We start from the raw sequence: 18,231 nt of genomic DNA, 5'->3' as shown, positions 1-18,231 counted from the left end.
CGGCGGGAGAGAGTACATAAGTATTGCCATCTTGGTAACGACCAAAGGTCCATCGAACCCATAATCCTGTTTCTAACAGTGGCCAATCCAGGTCACAAATACTCGACCCAAAAATGTACAAAACATTTTATACTGCTTATCCCAGAAATAGTGGATTTTTCCCAAGTTCATTTAATAACGGTCTATGGACTTTTCCTTTAGGAAGCCGTCCAAACCTTTTTTAAACTTCGCTAAACTAACCGCCTTTACTACATTCTCTGGCAACAAATTCCATAGTTTAATTACACATTGAGTGAAGAAAAGGTTTCTCCGAATCGTTTTAAATTTACTACATTGTAGCTTCATCGCATGCCCCCTAGTCCTAGTATTTTTGGAAAGCGTGAATGGACGCTTCACATCTACCCGTTCAACTCCACTCATTATTTTATAGACCTCTATCATATCTCCCCTCAGCCGCCTTTTCTCCAAGCTGTGGAGCCCTAGCCACTTTAGCCTTTCCTCATAGGGAAGTCGTCCCATCCCCTTTATCATTTTCGTCGCCCTTCTCTGCACCTTTTCTAATTCCACTATATCTTTTTTGAGATGTGGCAACCAGAATTGAACACAATATTTGAGGTGCAGTCACATCATGGAGTGATACAAAGGCATTATAACATCCTCATTTTTGTTTCCATTCCTTTCCATAGCATCATTATGCTTCTTGATCTGGTCAACTACATCCTCTACTTTCTCACCAAAAAGGTTATACCCCTAACAAGGAACATCCGCCATCCGCTGCTGGACCGAATGGTCCAGGTCAGAGACATGCAGCCATGAGAGTCTGCGCATCACTATACCTTGACCTGCAATCCTGGATGCTACATCAAAAGTGTCGTATGTACCCCTGGCCAGGGATTTTCAACACGCCTTCTGCTGCCTGACCACCTGGCGAAAAAGCTCAGCCTGCTCCAGATGGAGTGCATCAACCAAGCTGAACAGTTGCCTCACCAAGTTCTGCAAGTGGACGCTTGTGAAGAGCTGGTATGTCTGGATCTTAGCAGTGAGCATAGCGGCCTGATATATTTTCCTCCCAAAAGAGTCCATGGTTCTAGATTCTCTGCCTGGAGGCGCCGAGGCATAGTCCCTAGTGCTCTTGGCTCCTTTGAGGGCGGAGTCCACCACCATGGAATTGTGAGGTAGCTGACTTCATCAATCCAGGTTCACCGTGGATCCGATATTGGGATTCAGCTTTGTTCGGGATCACGGGATTAGAAAGAGGGAACGACCAGTTTCGCATAAGGACTTCCTTCAGTACACTAGGCAAAGGAACCGTTGCAGCCTCTCTAGGTGGAGAAGGATAATCCAGGACCTCAAGCATCTCAGCCCTCGGTTCATCCTCAACCTCCATAGGAAAGGAATAGCCGCAGCCATTTTCCAGACAAAAGAGATAAAGGATAGACACTCCGGTGGAGAAAGTCTCCTTTCTGGTGGAGGGGAAGGTTCAGAGGGAATCCCATAAGACTCGTTAGAAGACAAGTACCTGGGATGTTCCTCTTCCTTCCACAAACACTCATCTTCAGTATTAGACAAGACTTCCCTCAGACCAGTCTGAAACTGAGCCTGCCTCGATGCCGAGGAATGACGTCCTTGATGGCGGTGCCGAGAAGTCAACATCCGCCTGGACTGCAGTGAAGCTTCCTCCACCGACATCGAAGGGGAATCAACCTGGGTGGCAGCCGACGCCGATGCCGCAGGCGGCACCAAGGTCGGGGACCTCAACACAGGCGAAGGGCCAGATGCCACTGCATCAGACAGTACAGAAGGCGCAAGCACCCCCCAACACCGAAGCAGACTGGCGCAGCAATCCTTCCTGAAGCTCTGGAAGCAGGGACCTGATGTGCTCGTCGAGAGCCACCATCGGACAAGGCTGCGGGGTCGGTAAAGGAGCCAGTGGCAGAATCTGTCGAGACTCGGGAGCAGGTACCGGGCTGCCAGAAGACCAACGCATCGGCACCTCCTGTATAGAGGGGCAGTGATCCTCTCGGCGCCGACGCTTCTTGGGTGCCAATTCCTTTGACAGCCCGGAGCTCCCAGCACCGTGTGTCGGAGAACGATGAGTGTTTCTTCGCCTTCGCACGACGCCCGTCACTGAGACTCCTCGGTACCGATGAGGACGTGAAATCCTCACATCTCCTCGTGCCGGGTACGACGAAGGTCGGTCCCGGGGGGCCTGCATAACAGGAGGCCTCGAGGCAGGTGGAAACCCACTCGATGCCTCATTGCTCCCAGTGTGAGTTGGTCTTTCAGCAGCCATTACCTCCGCTTCAGACGTCGATGCTTCCCTTGATGTCAACGCTGCTGACCTTGGTACCAATGTCGATGGACCAGACCCAGCCCCAAAAAGCTTTTCCTCGTTTGGCTTCTCGAGACGCTTCGGTCCGTTTCTTCATACGAAGACACAGACTACAAGCAGCTGGGCTATTGTCGGGCCCAAGGCACTGGATACACCAAGCGTGGGTATCGGTACCTGAATGGTCCGGTTGCACTGAGTACAACGTTTGAAGCCACTGGATGTCTTCGATGACATGGAAGGGAAAACAGCTTTGGTGAAATCAAAAGACGCAATTGTGCCTGTTAACAGAAAAAGGGGCACAAAAAATAAGGGAACAACCCGACCTTGCGGTGAAAAACAAAGGAAACTTTAAAAAGTGGAAAAAAAAATCTAACAGACACTACGGGAATTTTTTTTTTTTTAAAGACAATTGAAATAAAATAAAGAAAATGTAGCACAAAAAGCGAAAAAACTCGCAAAGACTCTTTCCTGGCCTGAGAGGATCGCAGATAAAAACCTACCGCACCTGAACGCGGAGAAAAGAAAACTAACGAGACATGCTCACGTGACGGGCGGGAAATCAGTCCACGCATGCAAAGTGTGTGCTGCAAGTGCGCCAGAACACTCTGCCAAAACTTTGTTTATATTTTGCTTCCCAAATGCCGACTCCTGCGCCGATGCAGACGTCGACCCACATGTGAGAACAAGCAGTCTGCTTATCCTCGGAGAAAAGAATGTACGCTTGTATGCCTTAACATTTTGTAACAATTCTGCTCTGAGCCCTTGAAAACCCTGAAGGTGCATTATGTTTTTAACATAAAATATTACTAAAGCTTCACTAGCAAGCCTGTATGGCTGAATTCCCCAGCCTTTCCTGTCCTAGTGCTGGATGTAGAACATAAGTACATAAGTAATGCCATACTGGGAAAAGACCAAGGGTCCATCGAGCCCAGCATCTTGTCCACGACAGCGGCCAATCCAGGCCAAGGGCACCTGGCAAGCTTCCCAAACGTACATTCTATACATGTTATTCCTGGAATTGTGGATTTTTCCAAGTCCGTTTAGTAGCGGTTTATGGACTTGTCCTTTAGGAAACCGTCCAACCCCTTTTTAAACTCTGCTAAGCTAACCGCCTTCACCACATTTTCCGGCAATGAATTCCAGAGTTTAATTACACGTTGAGTGAAGAAACCTTTTCTCCGATTTGTTTTAAATTTACTACACTGTAGTTTAATCGCATGCCCCCTAGTCCTAGTATTTTTGGAAAGCGTGAACAGCCGCTTCACATCCACCTGTTCCACTCCACTCATTATTTTATATACCTCTATCATGTCTCCCCTCAGCCGTCTCTTCTCCAAGCTGAATAGCCCTAGCCTCCTTAGTCTTTCTTCATAGGGAAGTCGTCCCATCCCCGCTATCATTTTAGTTGCCCTTCGCTGCACCTTTTCCAATTCTACTATATCTTTCTTGAGATGCGGCGACCAGAATTGAACACAATACTCAAGGTGCAGTCGCACCATGGAGCGATACAACGCATTATAACATCCTCACACCTGTTTTCCATACCTTTCCTAATAATACCCAACATTCTATTCGCTTTCCTAGCCGCAGCAGCACACTGAGCAGAAGGTTTCAGTGTGTTATCGACGACGACACCCAGATCCCTTTCTTGGTCCGTAACTCCTAACGTGGAACCTTGCATGACGTAGCTATAATTCGGGTTCTTTTTTCCACATGCATCACCTTGCACTTGCTCACATTAAATGTCATTTGCCATTTAGCCACCCAGTCTCCCAGTCTCGTAAGGTCCTCTTGTAATTTTTCACAATCCTGTCGCGAGTTAACGACTTTGAATAACTTTGTGTCATCAGCAAATTTAATTACCTCGCTAGTTACTCCCATCTCTAAATCATTTATAAATATATTAAAAAGCAGCGGTCCTAGCACAGACCCCTGAGGAACCCCACTAACTACCCTTCTCCATTGTGAATACTGCCCATTTAACCCCACTCTCTGTTTCCTATCCTTCAACCAGTTTTAATCCACAATAGGACATTTCCTCCTATCCCATGACCCTCCAATTTCCTCTGTAGCCTTTCATGAGGTACCTTGTCAAACGCCTTTTGAAAATCCAGATACACAATATCAACCGGCTCCCCTTTATCCACATGTTTGCTTACTCCTTCAAAGAATTGAAGTAAATTGGTCAGGCAAGATTTCCCCACACAAAAGCCGTGCTGACTCGGCTGTATCTGCAGGGGCAGTGACTCTATATTCCAGTAGCAACTCAACTGTGTTTTCTTTTTCCTTTGGATTATCTGCAATATTAAGATGGAACTATAGTTTTTTATTCTCCAAATAGTGATGCTACAAAATACTGGTCACACTTACAGTTAAACACTGTGCTAGGCACCTAATGAGGACAGAAGACTTAACTGAACATTTACTTACTTTTTATTTTTTCTTTATGTAATCTCCTTTTCTCTCTCCAATAGTGCTGAAGATTTGGCCTTAGAAAATTAGCGTGGTACACTAAAGGGCCCTTTTACAAAGCTGCATTAAGCAGCTGAAGTGGAAATTAGCATGTGCTGTTAGCATACACCCATGGAAGCATAACTCTAGTTTCAGCCCAAACAACACAACAACACAATTTAACTACTTTGTGTTCTCTGTGGACATACGGCTGGATGACATCCTTACATATCAGCAATGTTACAGGTGAAGCACGGTTGTGAGGAAATTCTACCCTACTTTTTCTAGAAGTAAAACTTTCATTGTGCTTGTGCACAAGTACCTGCATCGCAATGTCACACACTGTCATTTCAGTTCTCTTTTGGAATTGTTGGATAGAACAGGATATAAATGTTTTAAAATAAATAAATAAATACAACTCCAAGGGAAAGAGGGAGGTTTATGTGAGGACTTCTATCTTGCTTACTACAGATAAGTAATTTGATTTTTTTTATTTGTACCCCGCGCATTCCCACTCATGCAGGCTCAATGCAGCTTAGGTACTTATTTGTACCTGGGGCAATGGAGGGTTAACTGACTTGCCCAGAGTCACAAGGAGCTGCCTGTACCTGCAATGGGAATCGAACCCAGTTCCCCAGGACCAAAGTCCACCACTCTAACCACTAGGCCACTCCTCCACTCAATGTACAAAGCAAGAAGGAATGCCCTCGTGGATGGGACTCCCAACTACAAGTTGCTTTTAAATAAAGGGGGGGGAAACTGAAGTAATAGACTTCCAAAATGCAGACAAAACAGTTTTAAATTGCAACAGAGTTGTTCTTACATTTTGAGTTCCATTGGGATGGAGTTGGATTCTAAACTTCAGATTGCTCAGTATAGATTGATCAAATCAACTGTCATTGGGAATCCATTTTATTGCATTTCCAATAACAATCTCAAGCATAAATTTAGTACAGAAAACCAGTAATAAAATCCTGAATAAAGAAATCGTTAGTTTCTCAGCACATCAATAGAATAGGACCAAAAAATAAAAAATAAATTAGACCAAAGGACGCAAAACCATCTTATCCATATAGGTTTCCATTACAAAAAGCTTTCAGAAACTAAATCTCCTGGTACATAACCAGATACTTCTTATGATGATCCTGTACAGTCTTACATAGCTCTGGAAAAACTCAAACCTTCTGCCCCATAATTTATGCTGCTTGTAAAAGAACACAGGACCAAATCCTTATTCATTGTATTCTTCATGTCCTGGGCAGCATACAAGAAACTACTGTGCATGACTAGAAACATCTGAAGAAAGCTTTCACCTGCTGCAAGATAAAGTCATGTGACTCACATAAGGGTCCCTATTACATCTCTCTATATAAAACGCACCTCCAACGTTCTAATGAAGCCTCTCTTAGCAAAGTGAAGGGGGTGAAATCGCATTGTGTCTGCCCCACCCACGCGTCAAACGTGATGACGTTGAGGGCGGAGCAATGACAACCAATCGCATCGCTCGGCAGCGAAGCGTCAGGAAAGGAGGCGGCGCTCTCGACGTCTAGCCTTCCCTTCGCTGTGTTCCGCCTTCTTCTGACGTCAACGATGACGTCAAAAGATGGCGGAACACAGCGAAGGGAAACCTAGACGTTGGGAGCACCGCCTCCTTCCCTGACGCTTCGCTGCCGGAACCACCACGGAGGTAAATTTAAAAACAAGAAAAAAAAACAAAAAACGCATGTTGGGGGGAGAGAAGAGGGTGGCCAGTAAAGTACAACAATGGGAGCGGGAGGGCAGGGGAGAAACGACAGCATGGATGCGAAGGGGGGGGGGGGGGAGAAGAGGGCGGCCCAGGCTGGCACATGGGAGAGAGAGGAGCAGGGATGCGAGGGGGGGGCATGGAAGGGAGAGAGGAGACTTGCTGGAAAAGGATGAATGGAGGCAGCAGGGGACAGAGGAGCATGGATGGATATGGATTGCAGGGCAGGCCTCAGGGAGAGAGGGGTATTGCTGGATAGGGATGAATGGAGGGGCCAGGTGACAAAGGAGCATGGATGGGCATGGATTGGAAGGGCAGGACTCAGGGAGAGGGGAATTGCTGGATAGGGATGAATGGAGGGGACAGATGGCCATGGATGCATATGGATTGCAGGGCAGGCCTCAGGGAGAGAGCGGAATTGCTGGATAGGGATGAATGGAGGGGCCAGGTGACAGAGGAGCATGGATTGGACTCACACTTTCACTCTGACTCTCAAACAGTCACTCTCACATACACTCTCCCAAACATACACACTCCGAGGAAAACCTTGCTAGCGCCCGTTTCATTTGTGTCAGAAACGGGCCTTTTTTACTAGTCTTCTAATAAGATAAACCGCAGTCTTTGTTTATGTAAGCTAGAAAATTGTATTTTCAAAAGAGCACAGTTCCTCTACAAGCAGATGCTATTTTTTTCCTACTGACAGGAAATACAAATGAACCAGTGTCTTCAGATTAACTGTTCTCTGTTATATGTGCACATCAGAATGGAACAGAAACAGGGTATGGTCACCCACATCAGACTCTGCCCAGAAAATCTATATAAGAATCATGCAGAAAAATAATTCTTTGTGGGCCGACAAATTTCTCCTGAGCTGGGTTGAAATTATTTGCAAGAGTCAACCTCCTAGGTGGAGAAACTGTATCCGCTACGAACAAAGTGAATCAAAAAAAAGAGGGGGGCAGGGGGAGTATCGTGATCAACAAGACTCTTCCAAAGAACCAAGACGACGAGATGAAAAATTAATAGTACACTTTATTACGTATTACAGCTTGACTCGACACAGCAACGTGTTTCGGCAAAATGCCTGCCTCAGGAGTCTGTATCTTGTAGTGACAAAATAAACAGTTCAAGTGTGCATAAAATGAAAATTGTAAACCAGGATCGCGTCTTTAAAAAGACTGATGTTGGCAGAGTAAAATAGAGCAACGACGTTGAAACTAGATCTCTAAAGCACTGGTTCCCAAACTGCTCCTGAGGCACCCCGGCTGGTCAAGTTCTCAGGATACCCACAATGAATATACATGAGAGAGATATGCATATAGTGGAGACAGTGCATGCAAATCTCTCATGAATATTCATTGTGGGTATTGTGAAAACCTGACTGTCTGGGGTGTCTCCAGGACCAGGTTTGGGAACCACTGCTCCAAGTGTTCGATAATCAGCAAAAGGTGATTATCGAACACTTTAGAGCATTTAGTTTCAATATCGTTGCTCTACTCTACTAACATCAGTCTTTTTAAAGACTCGACACTGGTTTACAGTTTTCACTTTATGCACACTTCCACTGTTGTTCATTTTGTCACTACAAGATACAGACTCCTGAGGCAAGCACTTTTGCTGAAATATGGTGCCATGCTGAGTCAAGCTACAATACAGATAAAGTGTATTATTTTTCATCTCGTCTCCTTGGTTCTTTGAAGAGTCCCTGTTGATCACGCTACACTCTCCCCATTTTTTTTTGCCTGAAATTATTTGCAACATTAGAAAAACACCATAGGTCAAATCAATCAACGTTCAATATTCACAAAGCTCAGGAACTGAAGCCTTTCTTGCTATGCTCACCTTTGGTTGGCATAGTTTCACAGACTTTTTCACAGCTAAAAAACAAAAAAAATCATTCTATATTTCAGGCCTGCAACTGATATATATTAGAAGAGCAGGGTAATAAAAGCAGTGCCTGCAGTGTTGGTACATAATTTCCCTCTTTCTATTAATATAATAGTTCTTAATTATACTATATAAGTGGGAAAAGCTTGAAGAACACTTACTTTGACACGCGTCTCAGGAGAAACATCTTCATCTGGAACCCAAAGTTTAGTTGTCTTTTTCCCTGGAAGCTAAGTCAACAATTACATTTTAGATTTAAAAGTTTTTTTTTCTCAATCTGACTAAAACTCAATCAAAACAGTCCCATCATATATCATCTTAATTGTCCTTGCTCTTCAGAACTAGTCCACAGCAATGTGAGATATTGCTCAATAAAGTCAAATCTATCAAACCAGAGAGATGAGTATCATTAACATAAACGAAAAAGTGATAAATATTAAGGGTCCTGTTTACTAAGGTGTGTTTGCATTTTTAAGGCACCTATAATTAACGCGCATGCTGTGTAGGCGCCTATAGGGATATTGTAGGCGCGTACACGGTTAATGTGCATACATAGTTAACACGTGTTAAAAATGCTAATGCGCCTATAACGTGGCTTAGTAAACAGAGCCCTAAGTATCATACATGCAATTGAACATAGTCTAGTGTCTTCCATTTTTTGCCTAATTTACATCAAATAGGAAATTTTATTTCTAATATGGTCATATCTCCTCAAAAGAGTTATGCAATTCACCATATTAATAAAGAAAAGAAGGCGGTATCTTTCCAGTCACTGATATCATGCAATTGAAATGAGATAATAAAACAAATGGCTATCTTTAATAAACTAAATGGTAAAGCAAAAGATTTCCAAATTATAATTTTAAGGAATACCTATATTTGCATCAATACATTTTCTCTCATATACACGACCAGCACAATTGCATATTACAGTGGCATAGCCAAAGGTACTCAAAATTTGTACTTCCTTAGCGTGGCTGGTGGGGACCCGTAAGCCCTGCCAGCCAAAGACCTCCACCTCACTGAACTGACCCTTAAAACTCAGGCTGCCAGAAGTTGTGTCCTCATGCTGCCACCATTGCCTCTCCCCACACAAAACTGAGCATGTGTAGAGGCTGGCAACAGCGCACGGACACCACTGCTGGCAGCCCAAGTTTAAAGAGTTCATTCAGTGAGATGGTATTCGGCTGATGGGGCTTGCGGATATCCGCCAGCTCAGGTTTGTTTTATTATTTAGTGGGGTGGCATTAGGGATGAGGCGGAAAATAAATTTTGGGCCCACCTAGCTGTCTGACTATGCCATGGTACATTCACATATGTTAATTAAAGTGCCCGCTTGTTGAGAACAAGACCAACATAAGCCTGATGATGCAATTTCAGATCTTAGTGATTTTATAGGAGTCTATAACGTGCAGTGATACAAAAAATATAATGATTAAATTACTGAAGCAAAAAAGATAAGCATGGACCTTTTAACCAAAATTGCGACCAAGTTGGTAAGAAAATATTTTTTAATCGTGCTTCCAAACTTGAGTCCTATACTACTATTTTGGAAACAAGAAGAAAACAGCTTATAGAATGAAGATGCATATCTAGAAGAAGCCATAACTTTAATAAGTATGAAACTCAAGAAGTTATTCATTGATAAGGTCCTCCAATGAATTAATGTCACCATGTTCTATGGCATGCCTTAGTTGATACCATGCAAAGAACTGTGAACCAGGTAACCCAAACCTTTGCTGCAAATCATAGAAAATTTTAAACATATTACCTACTACTACTTAACACTTCTATAACGCTACAAGGCATACGCAGCGCTGTACACCATACACAAAGACAGTCCCTGCTCAAAGAGTTCACAATCTAAATAAGACACGTAACAGACAGAACAACTAAGGGGTAAGGAGAGGAGGAGATAAAAGGTACAGGCAAGTGAGCAGTGGTTAGGACTCAAAAGCGGCGTCAAAGAGGTGGGCTTTTAGCTTGGACTTGAAAACGGCCAAAGAAGGGACTAGACGTACATGCTCGGGAAGTCTATTCTAGACATGTGGTGCAGCCTGATAGATGGAACAGAGTCTGGAATTAGCAGTAGAGGAGAAGGGGACAGACAAGAGAGATTTGTCAACGGAACGGAGTGTCCAAGGGGAGGTGTAGGGAGAGACAAGAATGGAGAGGTACTGGGGAGCAGTAGAGTGAATACACATAAAGGTCAGTAAGAAAAGTTTGAATTGAATGCGGAAACGGATAGGGAACCAGTGAAGTGACTTCAGGAGAGGGCTAATGTGAGCATTACCTCAAAGTGGAGTGGAGGAGTGGCCTAGTGGTTAGGGTGGTGGACTTTGGTCCTGAGGAACTGAGTTCAATTCCCACTTCAGGCACAGGCAGCTCCTTGTGACTCTGGGCAAGTCACTTAACCCTCCATTGCCCCAGGTACAAATAAGTACCTAAGCTGCATTGAGCCTGCCATGAGTGGGAAAGCGCGGGGTACAAATGTAACAAAAAAAAAAAAAAAAGTAATTGACAAATATACCAAATCTGGTTCTCTTGCCATATAGTTCAATGAACTATATAATTTTCAATTAAAATTTGTAAATTATTCAAACAACAATACTAACTGGAAACTCACTCGAAAATGTCAAACCCAGGTCAGTTAGACTACACGACCGCAGGCACTGAGTTGGACTGGCAGAACTCCAAAGACACAGCAGTACTTAATCCCCTGAGGAAGCCAAATGGTTGAAACAGGTACCCCTAGGGATGATGTTCTACTGCCCTGCAATGCCATATAAGCCAAGTTCAACTTTTAAGTTTACGGATTTGCTACATCACTTTAATAGTAGAGGATGTTTGTGTACTAATAAAATTGTTTTTTTGCATGGTTTGGGGTATTTATGACCAATGATAGAATCTGGCACTGTGGCTTAGATGCTGGAATTTGATACAGCACAGAAGTTGTCACAGGCATCTGAGGTCTTTTCTCCCACCACTCCTTTATAGTGCCAATTTACAGAGAATTCTTTTCGCACTCTTATTTTTGAACTGGGTTTGAATTATTCAAATAACCATTTTAGATAAATCCTTATGATTATAAATTTCACTTAAATAACATTTAAATTAGTATATATTGAGTCCAGTAAAATGAAGATACATACCTGTAGCAGGTTTTCTACGAGGATAGCAAGCTGATTATTCTCACCATTGGGTTGTCGTCTGCGATGGCCCAGGAGACCGGCAAAAACTTGAGAGCAAACGAAGAAGTCTCTCGAACGCTCCGTCGCACGAGGAGCGCACAGCACATGCACGAACGGCTTCCTACCCGCGACATGAGCGTGAGTTCCTCAGTTTAATAAAAAAGCAAACAAGAAACTAGAACAACTCCAAGGGGAGGAGGGCAGGTATGTGAGAATAATCAGCCTGCTGTCCTCGGAGAATACCTGCTACAGGTATGTATCTTCATTTTCTCAGAGGACAAGCAGGTTGATTATTCTCATCATTGGGGTATCCCTAGCCCCCAGGCTCACTCAAAACAATGAACATTGGTCAACTGGGGCTCGCAACGGTGAGAACATGACAGAGATTGACCTGAAAAGAAATACAAGTGAAAGTGCAGCCTGGAACAGAACAGAAATGGGCCTAGGAGGGTGGAATTGAATTTCAAACCCCAAACAGTTTCTGCATCACCGACTGCCCAAACCGACTGTCACATCGGGTATCCTGCTGAAGGCAGTAGTGAGATGTGAATGTGTGCACTGATGACCACGTTGCAGCCTTGCAAATCTCCTCAATGGAGGCTGACTTCAAGTGAGCCACTGACGCAGCCATGGCTAACATTGTGAGCCGTGACATGGTCCTCCAGAGTCAGTCTAGCTTGGGCGTAAGTGAAGGAAATGCAATCTGCTAGCCAATTGGAGATTGTGCGTTTTCCGACGGCGACTCCCCTCCTGTTGGCATCAAAAGAAACAAACAACTGGGCGGACTGTCTGAAGGGCTTTGTCCGCTCCACGTAAAAGGCCAATGCTCTCACAGTCCAAGGTTTGCAACTTGTCTTCACCAGGGCGGGTATAAGGATGGGGAAAGAATGTTGGCAAGACAATTGACTGGTTCAGATGGAACTCAGACACCACCTTCGGCAAAGGGTGAGTGCAAAGGACTGCTCTGTTATGATGAAACTTGATATAAGGTGCATGCATTACCAGGGCTTGGAGCTCACTGATTCTACGAGCTGAAGTAACAGCCACCAAGAAAATGACCTTCCAGGTCAAGTACTTCAGATGGCAGGAATTCAGTGGCTCAAAAGGAGCTATCATCAGCTGGGTGAGAACGACGTTGAGATCCCATGACACTGCTGGAGGTTTGACTGGGGGTTTTGACAAAAGCAAACCTCTCATGAAATGAACTACTAAAGGCTGTCTAGAGATAGGCTGACCTTCTACACATTGATAAGCACTAATTGCACTAAGGTGAACCCTTACGGAGTTGGTCTTGAGACCAGACTCTGATAAGTGTAGAAGATATTCAAGCAGGCTGTGTGTAGGACAAGAAAAAGGATCTAGGGCCTTGCTGTCACACCAGACAGCAAACCTCCTCCATTTGAAAGAACAACACTTTTTCGTAAAATCTTTTCTGGAAGCAAGCAAGACTCAGGAGACACCTTCTGAAAGACCCAAGGAGGCAATTTCTAAGCTCTCAACATCCAGGCCGTGAGAGCCAGAGACTGGAGGTTGGGATATAGAAGCGACCCCTTGTTCTGGGTGAAGAGGGTCGGAAAACACTCCAATCTCCACGGTTCTTCGGAGGACAACTCCAGAAGAAGAGGGAACCATATCTGACGAGGCCAAAAGGGCGCAATCAGAATCATGGTTCCACGGTCTTGCTTGAGTTTCAGTAAAGTCTTCCCTACTAGAGGTATGGGAGGATACGCATACAGAAGGCCTGTCCCCCAATGAAGGAGAAAGGCATCTGACGCTAGTCTGTCGTGAGCCTGAAGTCTGGAACAGAATTGAGGGACTTTGTGATTGAACTGAGTGGCAAAAAGATCCACCGAGGGGGTGCCCCACGCTTGGAAGATCTTGCGTACAACGTCCATGTTCAGTGACCACTCGTGAGGTTGCATGATTCTGCTCAACCTGTCGGCCTGACTGTTTACGCATGCCAGATACGTGGCCTGGAGAAACATGCCATGATGGTGGGCCTAAAGCCATATCTGGATGGCTTCCTGACACAGAGGGTGAGATCCGGTGCCCCCCTGCTTGTTGGTGTAATACATAGCAACCCGATTGCCTATCTGAATTAAAATAATTTGATTGGGCAGCCGATCTCTGAAAGCCTTGAGAGCGTGTTCCAGATCGCTCTTAATTCCAGGAGGTTTATCTAAAGATCCTTTGCCTGAAAGGACCAAGCTCCTTGAGTGTGAAGTCCATCTACATGAGCTCCCCCACCCCAGGAGGGATGCATCCATCGTCAGCACTTTCTGCGGCTGAAGAATTTGGAATGGATGTCGCAAGGTCAGACTGGATCGAACGGTCCACCACTGAAGGGAACTGCAAAAGTCGGTGGAGAGATGGATCACATCCTCTAGATCCCCTGTGGCCTGGCACCACTGGGAAGCTAGGGTCCATTGAGCTGAGCTCATATGTAGGCGTGCCATGGGAGTCACATGAACTGTGGAAGCCATGTGCCCTAAAAGTCTCAACATCTGCCGAGCTGTGATCTGTTGAGATGCTCGAGCCAAGGACACTAGGGCCAGGAGATTGTCTGCCCTTGCCTGGGGGAGATAAGCTCAAGACATCCGTATGTCCAACACAGCTCCAATGAACTCCAATTTCTGAACTGGGACAAGGTGGGACTTGGGATAATTGATTACAAACCCCAGTAGCTCTAGCACTCGAATAGTCATCCGCATGGACTGTAGAGCGCCTGCCTCCGAAGTACTCTTCACCAGCCAATCGTCGAGATAAGGGAACACATGCACTCCCAGTCTGCGTAGCGATGCTGCAACAACTTCCAGGCACTTTGTGAAGACCCTGGGCACAGACGCGAGGCCAAAGGGCAGTACACAATACTGAAAGTGCCGAGTTCCCAACTGAAATCGAAGATACTTCCTGTGAGCTGGGAGTATCCAGATGTGACTATAGGCATCCTTTAAGTCCAGAGAGCATAGCCAATTGTTTTCCAGAATCATGGGAAGAAGGGTGCCCAGGGAAACCATCCTGAACTTTTCTCAGACTAGGAATTTGTTCAGGGCCCTTAGGTCTAGGATGGGACGCATCTCCCCTGTTTTCTTTGCACAAGGATGTACCTGGAATAGAATCCCAGCCTTTCTTGCCCTGGTGGAACGGGTTCGACCGCATTGGCCTTTAGAAGGGCGGAGAGTTCCTCTGCAAGTACCTGCTTGTGCTGGGAGCTGAAGGATTGATCTCCTGGTGGACAATTTGGAGGGTTGGATTCCAGACAAAGTGTATCTAACCGGACTATTTAACGAACCCAACCATCGGAGGTTATAAGAGGCCACCTTTGGTGAAAAAATATCAACCTCCCCCAGACCGGCAAGTCGTCCGGCACGGGCACTTTTTCTGAGGCTATGCTGCACTGGAACCAGTCAAAAGCCCGTCCCTTGCTTTTGCTGGGGAGCCGCAGGGGCCTTTCGCGCACGCTGTTGACGGGAACGAGCATGCTGGGACTGAGCCTGGATAGGCTGCCGAGAAGCAGGAGTGTACCTACACCTATTGTAGGAATAGGGAGCACCCCTCTTCCCTCCATAAAACCTCCTAGATGAGAAGGTGGTTGCAGAAGACGCCCGGCGGGAGAGAGAATCCATAGCATCACGATGCTTCTTGATCTGATCGATCATGTCATCTACTTTTTCTCCAAAAAGATTTTCCCCCCGCCAAAGAACATCCGCCATTTTGTCCTGGGTCTTATGATCCAGGTCAGAGACACGCAACCATGAGAGTCTGCACATCACTATACCTTGATCAGCTACTCAGGATGCCACATCAAAAGTGTCATAAGTACCCCTGGCCAGAAATTTGTGACATCTTCTGCTGCCTGACCACCTGGTGAAAAGGCTCGGTGAGCTCCGGAAGAGCTTCGACCAAACTGGACAGTTGCCTCACCGAGTTCCGCAAGTGGATACTCGTGTAGAGCTGGTAAGTTTGGATCTTGGCAGCGAACATAGCGTCCTGATACATTTTCCTCCCAAAAGAATCCAAGGTCCTAGACTCTCTGCCTGGGGGCGCCGAGGCATAGTCTCTAGTACTCTTGGCTCTTCTGAGAGCAGAGTCCACCACCATGGAATCGTGAGGAAGTTGGGCCTTCACCATTACTGGTTCTCCATGGACTCTGTACTGGGACTCAGCTTTTTGGGGACCACTGGATTAGAGAGAGGGAATGATCAGTTTTGCATAAGAACTTCCCTGAGTGTGTTATGCAAGAGGGGCCGTTGCAACCTCTGTGGGCGGATAAGGATAGTCCAAGACCTCGAGCATCTCGGCCCTGGGCTAATCCACAAACTCCATAGGGAAAGGAATGTCCCTAGACATTTCCCTAACAAAGGAGGAAAAAAGAAAGACTCTCAGGGGGAGACATCCTTCTTTCAATAGGTGGAGTACGATCAGAGGGGACCCCATATGACTCTTCCTCTGAAAAGTATCTGGGATCGTCCGCTTCCTCCCACGAGCACTCATCATCGGTGTCGGACAGAAGCTCTCTAAGAGCAGCCCGAACCTGTCTCAACATCGAGGAACGACGGTCTCGAGGGGGATGTCGAGAAGTCGACCTCTGCCTGGACTGCAGCGAACCTTCCTCCGCCGACTTCGAGAAAGAATCGACCCGGGTGGCAGCCAACGCCAATGCCACAAGCGGCACCGAGGACGGGGACCTCGCCCAGATGCCGCTTCCACAGTCGATGCAGAAGGCGCAAGCGCCCCTGGCACCGAAGCAGACTGGCGCAGCAATCCCTCCAGAAGCTCTGGAAGAAGGGCCCTGCTGCGCTCGTCGAGAGCCTCCATCGGAAAAAGCTGTGGGGTCGGTGTAGGAGCTGGTAGCAGAATCTGAGGGAGCTTGAGAGCCGGTACCAAGCTGCCAGAAGACCGACGCATCGGCACCTCCTGTATGGAGGGTGAGCGGTCCTCTCGGCACCGACGCTTCTCGGGTGCCTAATCCCTCGGCTCCCCAGAGCTCTCAGTACCTTGTCTGGAAGGAGAATGATGACGATGCTTCTTAGCCTTCGCTCGACGCCCGTCATCAAGACTCCTCAGTACTGAAGAGGAGGACGTGAAATCCTCATGCCTCCTCGGGACCGGGTCCAATGAAGGTCGGTCCAGGGGGGGCCTGCATAGCAGTAAGCCTTGAGACAGATGGAGACCCACTCGATGCCTCGCTGCTCTCAGCGCGATGTGGTCGTTCGGCAGCCATTACCTGTGCTCTCAAAGTCGATGCTTCCCTTGACGTCGACGCCGCCCCCCGGCACTAATGTCGATGCCGACATCGAAGGACCAGACCGATCAGCAAAAAGTCTTTCATGCTGAGCCTCCCGAGACACTTGGGTCCGCTTTTTCATAAGAGAGCACTGCTTCCAAGCAGATGGCAAATGTTCGGGCCCAAGGCACTGGAGACACCACGCATGGGGGTCAGTACCCGAGATAGTCCGGTTGCAGCGAGTACAACGCTTGAAGCCGCTGGGAGTCCTCGATGACATGGACAGAAAAACAGCTGCTGCGAAATTAAAGGACTCTATCGTGCCAAATAAAAAGGCACAAAAAGGGAAAAAAAGACCGGGCCGAGCAGCCTAAAAGGTGGCTGCGACGAAAAAGAAAGGAAACGAACAAGTGAAGAAAACTAACAAAATAAGGGAAATAACTTTTTTTTTTTTTAGAAGAACTACACACAAGGAAAAAGAGGTGAAACGCGAGAATTAGTCTCCTGAGCCGAAAACTGAGTGCCGTTGAGAAATAACGTGTCACTCAAGACGCGGTGAAAAAGAAACTGGGGGGCTCATGTTCGTGTTGCGGGCGGGAAGCCATTCGCGCATGCGCGGTGCGCTCTGTCCGTGCAACGGAACGTTCGAGAGACTTCTTCGTTTGCTATCAAGTTTTTGCTGATCTCCTGGGCCATCGCGGATGACGACCCAATGGTGAGAATAATCAGCCTGCTTGTCCTCGGAGAATAACAGGATACAATTTCCTATGATGAAAGTCAGGCATTCCAGGCAAATAACGTAAAGGCACTGGAGTCATTAATGAGTTTACCAGCATAAGCCAAACTGGCATATTCTGATCAGGTGTACTGATAAACCACCTACCTCGCTGCCTCAATATGAAAATATAATTTAGAAAATGAGTTAACTCTTCCCCTTACATTTTGATTGCTTTAAAATTTTAGTAGAAATATAGGGTGGTTTGTTTTTCCATAAAACATTTACCATAAGACATTCTACATTCTTAAATTATGCAGGAAGAGTTAATTGGGGCATGATAAGAAAATAATTGACTTTTGGTGCAAGTCCTTTTATATATTTAGATAAGGAAAGGGCTAACCCCAAAGCCAACTCCTTTAGTTTCACTAGTAAATGGGCCATATTATTTTCAATAGTTTGCTGCACAGGACGACCAAAATGGTTACCTAAATATTTAAACAATTGTGGTTGCCACTTGAAAGAATGAGATACAGGACCTGTCTTAGGCATGGGCGACAGGGGCAGTCACACAGAGACTTGCGCACCCAGGGGCCCCACAGCGGCCTTGGCACCTCCCTCCCGCTCCCTGCTATTGTCGTCTCCTCTCCTGTTTAGAGAGCTAAATGGGAGCAGAGGGGAATG

The 18,231-nt window shown here is 46.1% G+C and overlaps 1 protein-coding gene across 1 annotated transcript in view; it reads right to left on the bottom strand.

Annotated features, from left to right (window-relative positions):
- PDS5B (PDS5 cohesin associated factor B) overlaps positions 1–18,231 on the bottom strand; it is a 536,259-nt gene that overhangs the window by 109,853 nt on the left and 408,175 nt on the right. The window contains 1 exon segment of the mRNA XM_030200370.1: positions 8,576–8,644. Within this exon segment, the coding sequence (XP_030056230.1) occupies positions 8,576–8,644 (69 nt within the window).

The sequence above is a fragment of the Microcaecilia unicolor genome, chromosome 4, assembly GCF_901765095.1.
Source record: "Microcaecilia unicolor chromosome 4, aMicUni1.1, whole genome shotgun sequence".
NCBI lineage: Eukaryota > Metazoa > Chordata > Amphibia > Gymnophiona > Siphonopidae > Microcaecilia > Microcaecilia unicolor.
This window is presented reverse-complemented; position numbering and strand designations above follow the sequence as displayed.